At 41.2% G+C, this 14,330-nt stretch overlaps 1 protein-coding gene across 1 annotated transcript in view; it reads left to right on the plus strand.

Annotated features, from left to right (window-relative positions):
• Positions 1 to 14,330, plus strand: part of atp8a2 (ATPase phospholipid transporting 8A2) — a gene marked incomplete in the record, with an annotated part of 42,176 nt that overhangs the window by 9,880 nt on the left and 17,966 nt on the right. The window contains 21 exon segments of the mRNA XM_035654945.1: positions 1,064 to 1,163; positions 1,988 to 2,086; positions 2,212 to 2,257; positions 2,489 to 2,529; positions 4,081 to 4,154; positions 4,552 to 4,621; positions 5,159 to 5,286; positions 5,406 to 5,517; positions 5,998 to 6,166; positions 6,251 to 6,378; positions 6,464 to 6,541; positions 6,753 to 6,841; positions 7,107 to 7,151; positions 7,361 to 7,436; positions 7,556 to 7,744; positions 7,820 to 7,869; positions 7,966 to 8,035; positions 8,127 to 8,211; positions 8,434 to 8,573; positions 9,575 to 9,713; positions 10,388 to 10,452. Of these exon segments, the coding sequence (XP_035510838.1) occupies positions 1,064 to 1,163; positions 1,988 to 2,086; positions 2,212 to 2,257; positions 2,489 to 2,529; positions 4,081 to 4,154; positions 4,552 to 4,621; positions 5,159 to 5,286; positions 5,406 to 5,517; positions 5,998 to 6,166; positions 6,251 to 6,378; positions 6,464 to 6,541; positions 6,753 to 6,841; positions 7,107 to 7,151; positions 7,361 to 7,436; positions 7,556 to 7,744; positions 7,820 to 7,869; positions 7,966 to 8,035; positions 8,127 to 8,211; positions 8,434 to 8,573; positions 9,575 to 9,713; positions 10,388 to 10,452 (1,993 nt within the window).

The following is a 14,330-nucleotide window of genomic DNA, read 5'->3' on the forward strand; positions in this document are numbered from 1 at the left end:
ATGTATGAAGAACATTGACCTTTTTTATAAAAAAACATGAAAAAGCCACACAGCAGCAGGAGAGCACCACCCCTGCAGCTTACAGCTGTTAACACCACCAGCAAGTTAGACTTCTATAGTATGAAAAATAACACTGCCAGATGTGGGTTTTATTTTTGCCTGGTCAAGTGGAAATGTGGGTGTTCGTGTGTGTCATATTCGTCTGTGTCCTGGTATCACTTGTCTTTGATTAGATTAAGGCAGCTTTATCTGCTGGATCATAGGTGTAGTATCACTAACGCAGAGGTATCCAGAGCTTAAGGGTCAGGACTGTGTGTGTGTGTGTGTGTGTGTGTTTGTGTGTGTGTGAGAGAGAGTGACCGACTAACAGCTGTTGCTACTCTGTTTTGTGTGTAATGTCTTGCTCTTTGTAGTGTCTGTGTAAGTTAGGCAGCTGGAAAAAGTGGTTTTGGGTTCATCTCCAAGGAGATTTTGAACTGTGATTGAGGCGTGTGTTTTGCCATTCAGTGCACGCACTTGATGCACTCACGTACACAAACACACACTATCCATTAAACAAATGCTTTTGCAGAAGCTCTCACTTTTCACTCAGGCCACAAAGGAAAAAAACAAGGCAGGCCTTGACTTAAAGGTTGATTTATTTTTTATTTTTAGCCTCTCTAAAAGCTCTTACGGTAGCCCCTTGCTATAACAAGGCTAATCAATACAGTTGTCTGATCAATACAGTTGATTGACAGACAGGTTGTGGTTGCCAAGGTTTCTTGCACCTATTTTCTGGGGTTCTGGATCTAAATTTAGTCTAAATTTGGTCCATTTATAGGTGTGATGTGTGTGCAGCCCATAATGACTCTGTTTGCCCTCTCTGAGCACAAACCCACATACAGTCTTTTATTATTCAGCATTTAACATAATGCTGTTTGAGTGTGTCAGGTTAGAAAATCATTAGCATACAATGTATGCATGTTTGTTTTCCTACTTTTTGCTAATGCACTTCCTGCCTCTGCCTCCATCTGTTTGCATGTAAACAAAATAAAGTGTCCTCTCTCCTTGTCTTCTTCTGCAGTACCACCAAGTATGGGGTGCTCACCTTTTTGCCCCGATTTCTGTATGAGCAGATCAGGCGGGCTGCCAACGCCTTCTTCCTGTTCATCGCACTCATGCAGGTAAACCCCACGCACCAAGTGCTAACAACAGCAGTCAGCACTGTTTGTTTGTTTTCAGTTTGATTCTGTGGCCCACACAGCCTTTAGATAATAGATCCTGAAAAGTCAGTTTTAAAACATACCAGGATTCCCACAGGCCCAGATATGTTTGAAATACTGAGTTATAGATTAGTGAGAGTGGTTTTCTCGATGGTGAAAGTTAAGATCTGGTAAATATCCTCAGAAAGCCAGAAGGAACAGTATACAAGATAAAAATGAGAAATTAATATTTTACAAATGGGTCAAATTACAGGCTTGTGCCAGAATGGATATGCCAATACATGTTTATTAGATATTACTAATTTAGTCATTTGCACAATTAAATATAGCGTATTGATTTTATTCATCATTAGAGCAGCTTTTAGACAAACTAACTAAACTAAAAACATTTAAAATGAAGGAGGAATTTGATCATAGAAGATAATCACTAATCCCATGCCGTAGTCACAATCTGATTGGTTGACAATATTTTCTTTCCCATGGATGGTGGGAAAAGAGGGGCACTTGGGTTTTATTTTTCGTGTGTGTGAGCCTTATGAAAAATCCAACTGCCTTCCATCATGCCCACTCATCAAGGATTCATTATACCGTACACTGCACACATACATTGTGTAATTTGTCTCAACAGATATGTCTCTCTGCTACCTGAACCGATTATTCTGAATAGCTAACAACTAATGTTTATCTGTGCTATCACTGTGATGGTCCATTATGAGTGCATTAAGCTATAGAACACTCACTATCAGTAATGATTTCTGAGTGCTGCTTCTCTTCATTCTCATCAGCAAATCCCTGATGTATCACCGACCGGTCGCTACACCACGCTGGTCCCGCTCATTTTCATCCTCACTGTGGCCGGGATCAAAGAGATCATAGAGGACTATGTGAGTACCAGAGCACCACCTGCTCTATGGGCAGGAGTTACTACCTTTTTAACTCTTTAAATGTAGGAGAGAGACATCATATGGTTATTTTAAAAGCTAATGCATCTTTATCTGTGTCCTTACAGAAAAGACATAAAGCAGACAACACAGTTAACAAGAAGAAGACAACAGGTATCATCTGCGTGTGTGTGCTTGTTAATGTGCGTCAACTGTCTGTGCGCTTTTCCATGAGTGTGCTTGTGTCTATTTGTGTGGGTTTTGTTTTCCTTTCATGGCTGAGTGAATAGCTGTTATCTGTCACTCACTATAGTGCGGACCCCAGACAAAAGTTTAGTCGCTTTGAATACTGTATGAGCGCTGCTCTATAGGCTGACTGATTGCTGTGTTGTCCTTGTCTCTCAGTGCTGCGTAACGGATCCTGGCAGACGATCATCTGGAAACAGGTATCACTATCATTACAGACCTCATCTTTGTTGCTCTCTCACTCATCACTCATCACTCTTATGCTTTTGTCTTTCTACCTCGGTCAGTTTTACAATTAGGTTTAACATACTTGAACATAAAATACGTCAAGCATCTAGGAAAAGCAAGCTTAAAAGACACATTTCTTCTAAATACAGAGAAAACTAAATCTGTTAAAATACTAATAAAATGACATGACACTATAGGATTATCAAATTGTTATTTCTCCCATTTTAGTTTCCATGATTTTATTATGTTCTTCTTGTGGCTAGTCTGTAGTCACTCAGTCTGTGTTTGGTCAGGATCTGTCTGCTTTGGATCCCTGACAGTAAAAAGATACTCATCCAATTAGTATTGATGTTTTAGGGCCAGATAACAATTAAGTTTGTTTATTGTTTTTGGACTTGATTTGTCTAGTATTCCACATAGGCACTGATGAATATAGGTTTTCTCTGTTGGTCTGAACCAAGTGAAATGAACCCTTGGTCGTCATAGTACAATGCATGTTCACTGTATGCTCTTACACAACAAATGCTATTTCCTTGAGATTTGGTCTTCTTCTTCAGAGTGTTCTCATTAACTGAAGTCCAGCTGTGTACATTCTTACTCCACCAGGTCAAATCAAATCAAACTTGTCCTTGTTATGTGGGCGACAAAAGTGTGGAGCAGGAATTTAGCTCCCTTGTTATTCAGGGTCATAACAGGTGAATGGATTTGTTCAGACCTGCCTTGCTAACAGAGTAATGGTTGGGTTAAAGTGAGATTGTGCTAAGTAGTTGGCCTCCAACTAAATGTGCCCTTGTACTTCGTTTGCAAGGAGAGTCCCGTAAGTAAGAGGTGCGTTTATGCATAAGTAATGTAGCAGTAAACATTTCCCAGATCCCAGCTCATCATATACTCATGATTATCTCCGCTCTTGGGCTCTGGGAAAACAAGTCTGTCAAGTCGGCTCCAGTTCTCAGCAACCTGAAGACCTAGATTGAATGGTTTACCGTACCTGATGTGGCACACTGATTGTGTTTAAACTAGTCTGTCTGTCCTGATGATGTTAACGCAACAAACTTTCCCAAACCTCCGTTTTCTGATTTTATCATATACAGTAATTCTTTCTTTGTAATGGGGAAAGTTCTTAAAATAAGAGTTTTAAAAAACGTTTTAAGGCTAATATTGTTTGACTGGCTGTGGCTGCTCCAGCATTGTACCATGTCACCTTGAAAAAAGGGAAATTCCTCAAGTTCTCCTTTTTTCCTCATTCTCTCCCTTATCTACATGCTTGGGAACTTTGTGCCCTATTCTAGTCTGCCTCCGTTGCAGCGCAGTCAAAACAGCTCTGCACTGCTGTGCTCACTGTCACTTTATCTTAAGTCTTCTTCTCACTCTATTGGCTGTCTCTCGATTAGTCACTAATTAACCTGCCTCTTGTTCCCTCTCTCTGTCTTCCTCCCTTACCCCTCCTATTACCCCTTACCCTTTGCCTTAACACCCCTCTTTTTCTCTCGCATGCTGTTGCACTGCTGCGTCCTGGCCACAAGGTGGCAGTAGGAGACATAGTGAAGGTGACCAATGGCCAACACCTTCCAGCTGACATGGTTATTGTGTCCTCCAGGTCAGACAGTGTGTGTGTGTGTGTTTGTGTGGACACATTTGTGTATGTGTCTGTTGATATATATGTTCATTTGTTGCATGTTGAACTACTTCTTAGGGATGCAATTAATGATTATTTTCATTATCAATCAATGCATTTCCTAGTCTTTTGATTAATCGATTAATTGTGTAGTATATAAAATGTAGCAATGAATTCTTACCTTATATAAAGGGAACCTAAAGTATTGTCTTTAAATTGCACAAAAAAAAACCCAGTCATAATCATAAGTAATTTTTGAAGAGCGAATACTGTAATCGATTATTCAATGTTCAAAATGATGTTCAAATGATTTGTTGATTGATGATTAATAATTTTAAGCATTACAATATTTTGATGCAACTCTGCCTCTTCTCCACAGCGAGCCGCAGGCCATGTGTTACACTGAGACCTCCAACCTGGATGGAGAAACCAACCTGAAGATCAGACAGGTACAATGCAGGAGAAAATTTCTCAGTTACTCAGATTTCTCAATAGATGGATGGATTCTGCAAATGGTCGTTGACAGGAAGTATTGTATAAACACTATAATGCCTAAAATAAAACCATATTTAGATTTAGTATGTGTATAGTTCATCATGTGGTGGGTCACCCATTTTAAGGGACTGCTAGCTCGCCTGAAAGGAGGTCAGTGATTGAGGTTTTAGTAGAGTTTGTTGTTTTAGAAACATTTAAAACTTTTGCTTACTGTTTGGATGCAAATGAACAAATTAATAAAAGATGTTGGGAAAATGTGGGCATCAGCTTTCAGGACTCTGTATCAAATGAAACCTAACTTCCTCACAATCCTCACATTTGCATTCATGTGGCATCATGTTACTTGTGGTTCTTGTTCTCTTTTCATCTCCTGTTTTTATTAGTGTTTTATGAACAATGGTTCTCTATAGTGTACTTGGTCATAATCTTGTTTGATAAAATTTCTCCTTCAATAAACCCTCCTTTAGTTAACTTGATGAATTTCTTTCCAGGGTCTCCCACTCACAGCTGGTGCTCAGACCCTGGAGGATTTGATGGCTCTGTCTGGTCGTTTGGAGTGCGAAGGCCCCAACAGACACTTATATGACTTCACTGGCACACTGCGGCTGGAGAACCAGAAGTGAGACACACAAATAAATTTTTTCTTGATCAGTTATTGATTAACATAAGCATAAGCATAATGCAGGTCGCCCTTAATCTGCCTCTTTTGTTGCTTATCACCTCTCTTGTTCTCCTCAGTCCAGCGCCTCTTGGTCCAGACCAGGTGTTGCTGCGCGGCGCCCAGCTCCGAAACACACAGTGGGTTGCAGGAATTGTTGTCTACACTGGCCATGACTCCAAACTGATGCAGGTAAACCCCAGTGTCGTGTCTGAATTCAGTAAACTGTGTGTAATGCTTTAAAAAGTCTTCAAAACACCTAAGAGCCAAAGAATTTTGGAGGCTGTTTTTTTTTTTTTTTTAATAATTAGAATCTCCTTTCCTTGTGAACTTCATAAGAATATTATATAGGGATTTTAATTAGCTGTGTGACATTCTTAACTGGGAGCACATCCAAGCCGAGAGGTACTTTTAATCTTTCCCGGTGTTTGGATTGCTTACACATTCTTCTGCCAAAAATGCTAAAAACATTTAAATGTTTTTCTGTGTTTTGCTGCTCTGAGTTTCATGTTTGCTGTGTATGACAATTAAATTAGTGAGGCAAATGTGTTTAAAGGATGCTGCAAGTGGACCTTTTCTCCCCAGAGAAACTCTTATAACTGCACTCTCATACAGCACTATCTTAAAGTGTTTTTTATACTCGTTGTATTTATTGGCCTGTCCCCTTCCCAGAACTCCACCAAGGCACCGCTAAAGCGTTCTAACGTGGAGCGAGTGACCAACATGCAGATCCTGGTCTTGTTTGGCATCCTGCTGGTCATGGCCCTAGTCAGCTCTGTGGGCGCTGCTATCTGGAACAGGGAACATACAGAAGATGCCTGCTGGTACCTGTCCCGGGCTGGTGAGAATAAACACACACATACCCCATTTCATAACCTGTGAATTTAAGGGTGTGTAAATAAGTGAATATTCTGTGTTTGTGCAGGTGATATCTCCACTAACTTTGCATATAACCTGCTGACTTTCATCATCCTGTACAACAACCTGATCCCCATCAGCCTGCTGGTCACACTGGAGGTGGTCAAGTTCACACAGGCCCTCTTCATCAACTGGGTATGTGTGTTTTGTAATGCATGTTTTCAAATGCGCTTATTCAAATGGTCCTGTTGACTTTATTTGTGTATTCGTTTTCCCTCAGGACGTGGAGATGTACTACTCAGAGACAGACACACCGGCCATGGCTCGAACGTCCAATCTTAATGAGGAACTAGGCCAGGTCAGTTCCTCCTCCTCCTCATAATCAGTGGCAATAGGATGAAAGTAGGAATGCCCCAGATTAGCATTAGATACACACACACACACACACCACACACACAGCAACCACACACACACACCACACACACCACACCACCACACACACACACACACTAGATGCTTGTTAAAACATGCTGCGTTTCCTTTCATTACTTATTGTTTGTCTTTTCCAGGTGAAGTATCTCTTTTCCGACAAGACAGGAACTCTGACCTGTAACGTCATGCACTTTAAGAAGTGTACCATTGCTGGAATTACATATGGGTCAGTCATCTCTCTTTTTTTTTTTTCCTTTTTTTTTGTAGATTCATTCTTTCCTTTTAGCTCTATCTGTAAATGGAGCCACCTACTAAAAGAAAATGAGCTCAGAAGCCACTAATTCACTTTTGCATCAATGTCCTAGACTAACTTGTAAAGCTTAACTGTTATTAATTAATTTGATTAAACTCTTGCATGCTTAATCAAATGAACTAATCAACTCATCAACTTATTGATTCCTTTTGCAATACAACCACATTCATCACTGCAGCCACTTCCCTGATCTTGATGTTGATCGTTCAATGGAGGACTTCAGGTTGGTAACCTTCTCTGACCTTCTCAACCCTCTTACGCTTTCTAATGTTCTTCTATTCATTTTAGCCTCTGCATGCTTTGAGGCAATGAATGTACTGTGTGTGCTTTGATCTGAACAAGAATTGACACAACCTCTTTAGTGCTATTTTAATGGCAAAAATATTTTTTTTCTACAATAACTCCAATCATGATTTGCTTTTTGTCTCACAGCAATCTGCCATCCAGCAGCAATAACTCTACAGAGTTTGATGATCCAACTCTCATCCAAAACATTGAGAAGAACCACGTAGGTGTCTCTAAAGTTTTTTTTAATCATATTTCTTCATTTGAAGCAAACCTATTCTGCCTAAAAATAACCAAAGGATGTTGTTAAAAAACCATACCCACTCTGTTTGTTTGTATCAGCCTACATCACCTCAAATCTGTGAGTTCCTGACAATGATGGCAGTGTGCCACACGGTGGTCCCAGAGAGGGAGGAAGACCAGATAATTTTCCAGGCCTCCTCGCCAGATGAAGGAGCGCTAGTCAAAGGGGCCAAAGGACTCGGCTTTGTCTTTACTGCAAGAACCCCCCATTCAGTCATAATTGAAGCTGTAAGTGTTTGTGTTATTGCAGTAATAGCTGCTTAGGAGCAAAGTTAGGAGCTGACATCTTACTGTGTATTTCAGAGAGGAAAAGAGATGAGTTATGAGCTGCTGAACGTGCTGGAGTTTTCCAGGTAATACTCACATAAATGTTCTTCTCAGTCAGTAAATACTCTGTAATATAAGACTGTAGTGTGTTTTTGAAACTAAAGCCACTGCTTCCTTTATAGTAACCGCAAACGTATGTCTGTGGTGGTCAGAACCCCAGACGGGAAGCTACGGCTGTACTGTAAAGGAGCTGTATGTTTATCTCATTATAATTTTAATTCAGCACTCTGAATGGTGGTGAATATTTTTTATTTAATGCTGAATTTCTTTTGTTGCTTTTTAGGATAATGTCATTTTTGAACGTCTGACTGAGGTGTCCCAGTACAAAGATTTAACTCTTGCTCATCTGGAAGCATTTGCTACTGAAGGTAAGAACAAGGGGGAAAAAGGAGAAAGGGAGAGGAAGGGAGCAGAAGCCATAGTTGGGAGTTTCTCTCTGTTCAAAAGATACTTGTTTGTACTGTTTCCGTGTATCCCATTCTGTCTGCTTCTCAGACTTCCAATGAAAAAACACTCATTCCCATTTAATAATCTGTTCTTGCTCAATGATCACACTGATTGATCGTCTTATCCTCCTCCGATCCCTCCAGGCCTAAGGACTCTGTGTTTTGCCTATGTGGACCTGGAGGAAGACGCCTACCAGGAGTGGCTGAAGGAATACAATCGTATCAGCACTGTGCTCAAAGACCGTGCACAGAAACTAGAGGAGTGTTATGAACTACTGGAAAAGGTAAACACACCATCTCTTTCTCTGTAGGCAGGTTTATTTTTAGTTAAAGTAGCAGAGATAAAATTGATTAGAGTATAACAGTGACCAGAAGAAAGATCAAAGTTTTCCTCATACATATACACACAAACACACAGACACACATGTTTGCCAGCAGGTGGCAGAGTGGCTCCATTGAGTCCCACCCATCAATAAACACGGTGCTCCTTCATTACTCATCACAGGCCCATAAATTGAAATACTCAGTCAGATTTTCCTTTTAAGGTGTGTGTCTTTTCTTTTAGCAGAATGTGAAAGGATGACATTGTGGAAATCTTGTATTGGTTGTCAGAGGGGTAGCCCTGAATGGGGGAAACGGTGAAAAAAAGACTACAGAGATCTCAGTTGAGAGGATATTCAGAAGAGAGTTGAACTGATAGGTGGGAAAACCAAGGGTTTAGCGTAGAGAGCCGAGGTGAGAAAAGTAAGTGAAGAGGGGGAAAAAAAAAGAGGAAGTGGGAGGAGGAGGGGAGCTCAGACTGGGAGACCACAAGGGTAATTACCTGCACCAGCCTGCCAAAAGCCCCATAAAACTGGAGTCAACAACACAGTAGTGTTAAGTTGTGTGTCTGTGCGAGTGTTTGTGTGTGCGTCCGAGTGTGTCTAATGAGGGTACACATGCATTTAAATGCTGAACAAATTAAAGCAAGGGGAGGAAAGGTAATGGGTTACATCTTGGCACGAAGACACAGAGTTGGTACAGAGGTCCAAATTGAGCTGCCGTACCAACTCAACTGAGCTCGCTGGCATCGCTCTCATCCTCAAATTAGATATGGATGATGTTCTTCAGAAAGAAAGAGCCCTCACATACAGGCTGGTGATGTCTGGCTGAATTTGTAGCCTAAATATGATTTATTTCAACCAACTTTCCTCTTTTGTGCCATATTTTGTTCTCATTCTCTTTTTGAATTTCCTCAAATTATTTCTGTCCCTTTATCTGTCACGCTTCTCTGTTCCACCAACAGAACTTAATGCTGTTGGGCGCCACAGCCATAGAGGACCGTCTCCAGGCTGGCGTGCCAGAAACCATTGCCACTCTGATGAAGGCTGACATCAAGATCTGGGTCCTCACTGGAGACAAGCAGGAGACTGCCATCAACATAGGTGAAAGCATTTAAAATAAACACAGGTTACAAGAAGAACAGTTATCCTGCAAGCAGAAGGAAAGTAAGAGCAGCTTATCGGGTATGAGGGTGCTTTTAGAGGAGTATGTGTCAGTCAAGTGGGCAAATTCAGCGATGGTGTGGAAGTCCCCGTGTCACTGCAGCCCGATGTGCAGCACTGGAAGAAACAGTATGTATTGTGAAGTTAATGAAATCATTTAGAAGAATAGCAGGCATTATGTGGGCTGTGAAATTCCAGACATGTCTCCAATCTCTCAGTGAATTGTGCCAGGGTAGAATGAACTAAAAGTTTCACAGCAGTGATGCTAGTGTGTTGGGTTTCTGTTGGGAGTTGTGGAGGCAGTTGGTGGCAGATGTCCACAAAAACAAGACTTGGAAAAATTAACATTTCTGAGTAGATACTTGACGCTCTTAGTTAAGAAGTTGGGACATCCCCTGAAACTGTTCAGTACAAATCGTCTTTTATTTTCCAATCTTTACGTGGTTGAGGTGCTCTCTTTTGCTGTAATTGGCGCATGATGTAGTTGAACTATAAATAAGGGTCAGATAGCTGTGTCCAATTGTACATTTTCAACCGTGTTTTGGGTTTGAGTAAATCTAATCCCCCTGCCATCCCCCATTCTATACCTTTCACTATCTGTTTCTGTTTCTCAGGTTACTCCTGTCGTCTGGTGACGCACGGCATGTCCCTCATCATCGTCAACGAGGACTCTCTGGATGTGAGTACATCTTCCTCTTGTACCTTCTGACCCCCTTAATTGGCGTCTGTGTACACTTTGTACAGTTTTGGGACTTTTTGTGTGTGTTTGTGTCCATACGGGAGGGAGGGAGTTATGTGGTAGGGTCTTAAGCAGGTTACCGTGGGAACAAGGGTGTGGTCCACAGCCAGATTGGTGGGTGGGGCTCTTTGTGTGCTCACAGGTGCAGGTAATTAAAGTCTCTGGTGTCTCTTTGGAGAAAGGGATGAAAAGAGACAAGTATTGAACTATCAGGTCTTTCCCTCTCCTTCTATCTCTCACACACACAGAACCAGGTTTTCATGTACAGACTGTATTCAGTCTATTTATGTTCCTTTTGCTATTTAGAGTGAGTTCAGAGATGTTATCTCCAGATTAGATTTCTACACCAGTTATGTGTTCTTTACATTCAGGCTTCATGTGTGACTGCTTAAGTGGCATGATTACTGTAATAATTCTCTGTGTCTGTCTCTCTTCCACACACTTCCCCGCTCCCATGTGTGTTTACATTCAAACATGTATACACCCACAATCACAGTGTGTTCACTTTTACAGTTTGTTTATATGTGAGGCTGGGGAGATTATGCCTCATAAATTTTAACTATAGGCACGGTGTGTGTGCTTGTGCTTGTGTGTGTTTGTTTATGGGTTTGATGTGTGAGTGCAGTGTTTGTGGGCCCAAAGTGTGTGTTAAACCTTGCTGGAGAGACATCTATGTTTACATTCATAGTTTTCTTGCTTTGTGGAAGTCATTGCGCAGATGATGGTTGCCTTGGACACTGAGCTTTTTAGAAGGACTTTATTAGTCTATAGCATGATCAACATGGCATTAGAGACCTCTGTGTGGTTAATATTGCATCCAACTGGAATTGTGTATCAAGGGATTTTAACGTTGGTCATGATTTTAAATTTAATTGCACAACTTCACACCTATAAGCACATTGCTTTCCCATATTATGTCAACTTCTAGTAAAAGAAAAAGTTGTGATGTTACAGTCACATGCATTAAAGTGGTGTCTGGAAGCTCACAGACTGTGGGAACTGCTGGTCAAAAGCCAGACAGCGTGCAAGGCCATTTAGACGCTGAGTAAAGTGAGTTGGACAGGATGAACATTTAATGTTAGGGTAATAAGGGTACTTAGGAGTGCCTATGTATTTAGTACAAGAGGGGGAAAGCTAATACAGTTAGCATTGAGAGTGGATCATTCGTAATATGGTTTGGAAGATTGGACAGCCGGTCTTCATGTTTGATCACATACTGTACTTTTCCAGCAAACAGATTTATGTCTAACTGCTGTCTGGTCAATATAGTCTGGGTCGGAGGATGAAACATTTGGCTCTAACAGCTGATAACATAAAAAAAAAATTGTTTCTACAATATTTTTTGCCCTGCTGTTATTGCTTAAACATATTTGAAATTCTTGTCCATAAGCTTTAATTGCCGTCATAGTGTTACGCCTGTCTTCCTTGGAGAACTCCACTGCAGAGATTAACAGTAGGTACAAAAGCACATAAGACGAGTTATTGTTATCAGAAGGTCTTAGACTATTTCTGCACCTACATGCTAGAAAACGTTCCTAATCCCTTTCATTAGGAATATTTTCAAGCATGAAAAATCTCTTCTATGGCTGAAGGACTTGTAATAAAGGATTTAGGCTATGGCTGAAAGGTGCTGTCTATACATGGGACTTCCAGTACAAACAAGGACAACTGTGGTGAGCTGATCGCGTGTTGCAATGTTATTATTTTTTCAGACAAATCTTTCTGTCATCTAGAGTTTGAATTAAAGTGGATGGCAACTAGAACTAAAAAAAGTAAGTTTAAAAAGCTGTTTCTCTCACAATGGCATTTTAAAATCCTTCTCCCATTTTTAGAGGGGGAAAGACTACAAAATTAGAGTAATCATAGCTAAAAGTTTTCTTAATATGATTTTGTGTGGTGCAGTTTTAGACTTACCAATTTGCCAAATTCAGATTAAGACTTTCCATTAAACTTGGTGCAGTAGGGCTTCCATCCTTCAGCTGTGAAGCCTGGCCTCAATACACAGTAATGGCAACCGCTCCGCTCCGTGTCCTTGAGCAAGTTTTTGAATCTGTACCAGCTCCAAGGGGGGGGTGGTGAGTTATTACTGTTGAAGAGGTTTAAGATTGAATATGTTATTTTCGTTCAAAGGGTTCTTTAGTAAAGTGGTTGTACTAACACATTCCTATATGGCACACAGAGATCGGAAAGTTGAGAGGGACAGCTGGTTGACATGAAACATAAACCATGTGTCGTGAGTGGAATTTTTCATGTGATGAGTGCATGATCTACAGTGTGCATTAGAGCCTGTGGTGTTTGTAGCGCACTTTCAAGTGGGTGTAAATGCAACGCAGCAAATATGAGACAGAATAAACAATGTGACAAACTGCCGCAACAAAACCCAGTTATAAAAAGGAATAATGAATTCACATCCCCTTTTACGCAAAATACAGTAATCATACAACAGATAATCAGATCAGTTATTCAGTATCCTCTTATTAACATCACATCGATAACTTGAATTTACATTTGGACCCATGGAGGTAAGACAAGAAACATTCTCATGCACTTGGTGTCACAGTTATGCCTGTCAGTCCGGTAAACTTCAGAGAGCTCTGGTTGTGACTGGTGGTCGGTGTGGATGAAAGCGACACTGTCTTCAGAGCAACACTGATCTTGCACTTAAAATAACTCACGCTGGCTCAGCTTCTTTATGCATGTGGGCCTGTTTGAAAGCGTAACCTGCACGTGAGAGAAAACAGAAGCTGCTTATCAAAATCTCACCTCGAGGTTGACCTCTTGGCCCCACTTTTAAGAATTTGTCCCAACTTTTCACTCTCTATCACACCTTCTTTCTGCTGTTATCAGTGTTGAGGCAGATCTTTGCGGGGGATCTTGCAGTTGTCAGTGTTGGCCACAGATACAACCTGCCTCCCCCCCCTTCCCCGATCAAGCTCATTCTCCGATCCATGTCTCCTTCACACTACTACCTCCACATCTGTCAGCACCCTCTCTATGCACAGGAAGCGACTACACAGCCTCTGCAGTGTGTGACAGGAAAAATGTGTGTGTATTAGAGGGAGAGCAGGAACAAGCAACAAAATGTGTGTTTATCTTAGTGGAAGCGCAGAAGTGTGTTTGTGAATAAAGCAGTGGGTGTGTTTATTGTACTTCATGTAGGAGATAGACAATCTGGATAGAGAAGGAAAGGGGGAGGGAAAAGGGGGAGATTTGGCCGAGCCATGTGAGAGCGATGAGTGAGTGGTAATGCGATCTCCTTTTGGTGCTCCTCCTCATCAAAACAAACCCTGTGAGCAATGCCTCCTGGGTAAACGGTTTGCGACTGCTGAAGCTGCGACAAGCGCCATCTGTCACCTTCAGATCACATACCACACACAGACCGACACAAATCTCTGCCCTGTCTCCTTCTGTTTAGTCAATACTAAAGTACACACAGTCTCCTTTTTATCTCCTTATTTCTGTCTATGAATCTGTCACACACATACACACACTCTGTTTACCCTAGATGCAGTGGCACATGTTCACCCTGATGAGCTTGATAGTTCTGAATATACATTACATAGAATTTTCCCACAATCCCCCTCTGCCCGTCATGCTGCCCGCAGTACAACTCTTAAACAAACAGCATCGCTCTTCTGCTCATTAATCATCTTTATGCGCAGACACACACACACACTCGCATTTTTGGTGCCTCAACTGGCTCTGTTGTTCTGGCATTTTTCAATTTATAATATTTTTTTGTACATCAGGCCTCCCACGGTTAAGTCCACATATCTGTCTGTGTCTGTATTTTGGTCAGCACTGTGTGTGTGTGTGTG

The sequence above is a fragment of the Morone saxatilis genome, unplaced genomic scaffold (assembly GCF_004916995.1).
Source record: "Morone saxatilis isolate NCDOM2014 unplaced genomic scaffold, NCSU_SB_2.0 Contig0, whole genome shotgun sequence".
NCBI classification, from domain to species: Eukaryota; Metazoa; Chordata; class Actinopteri; family Moronidae; genus Morone; species Morone saxatilis.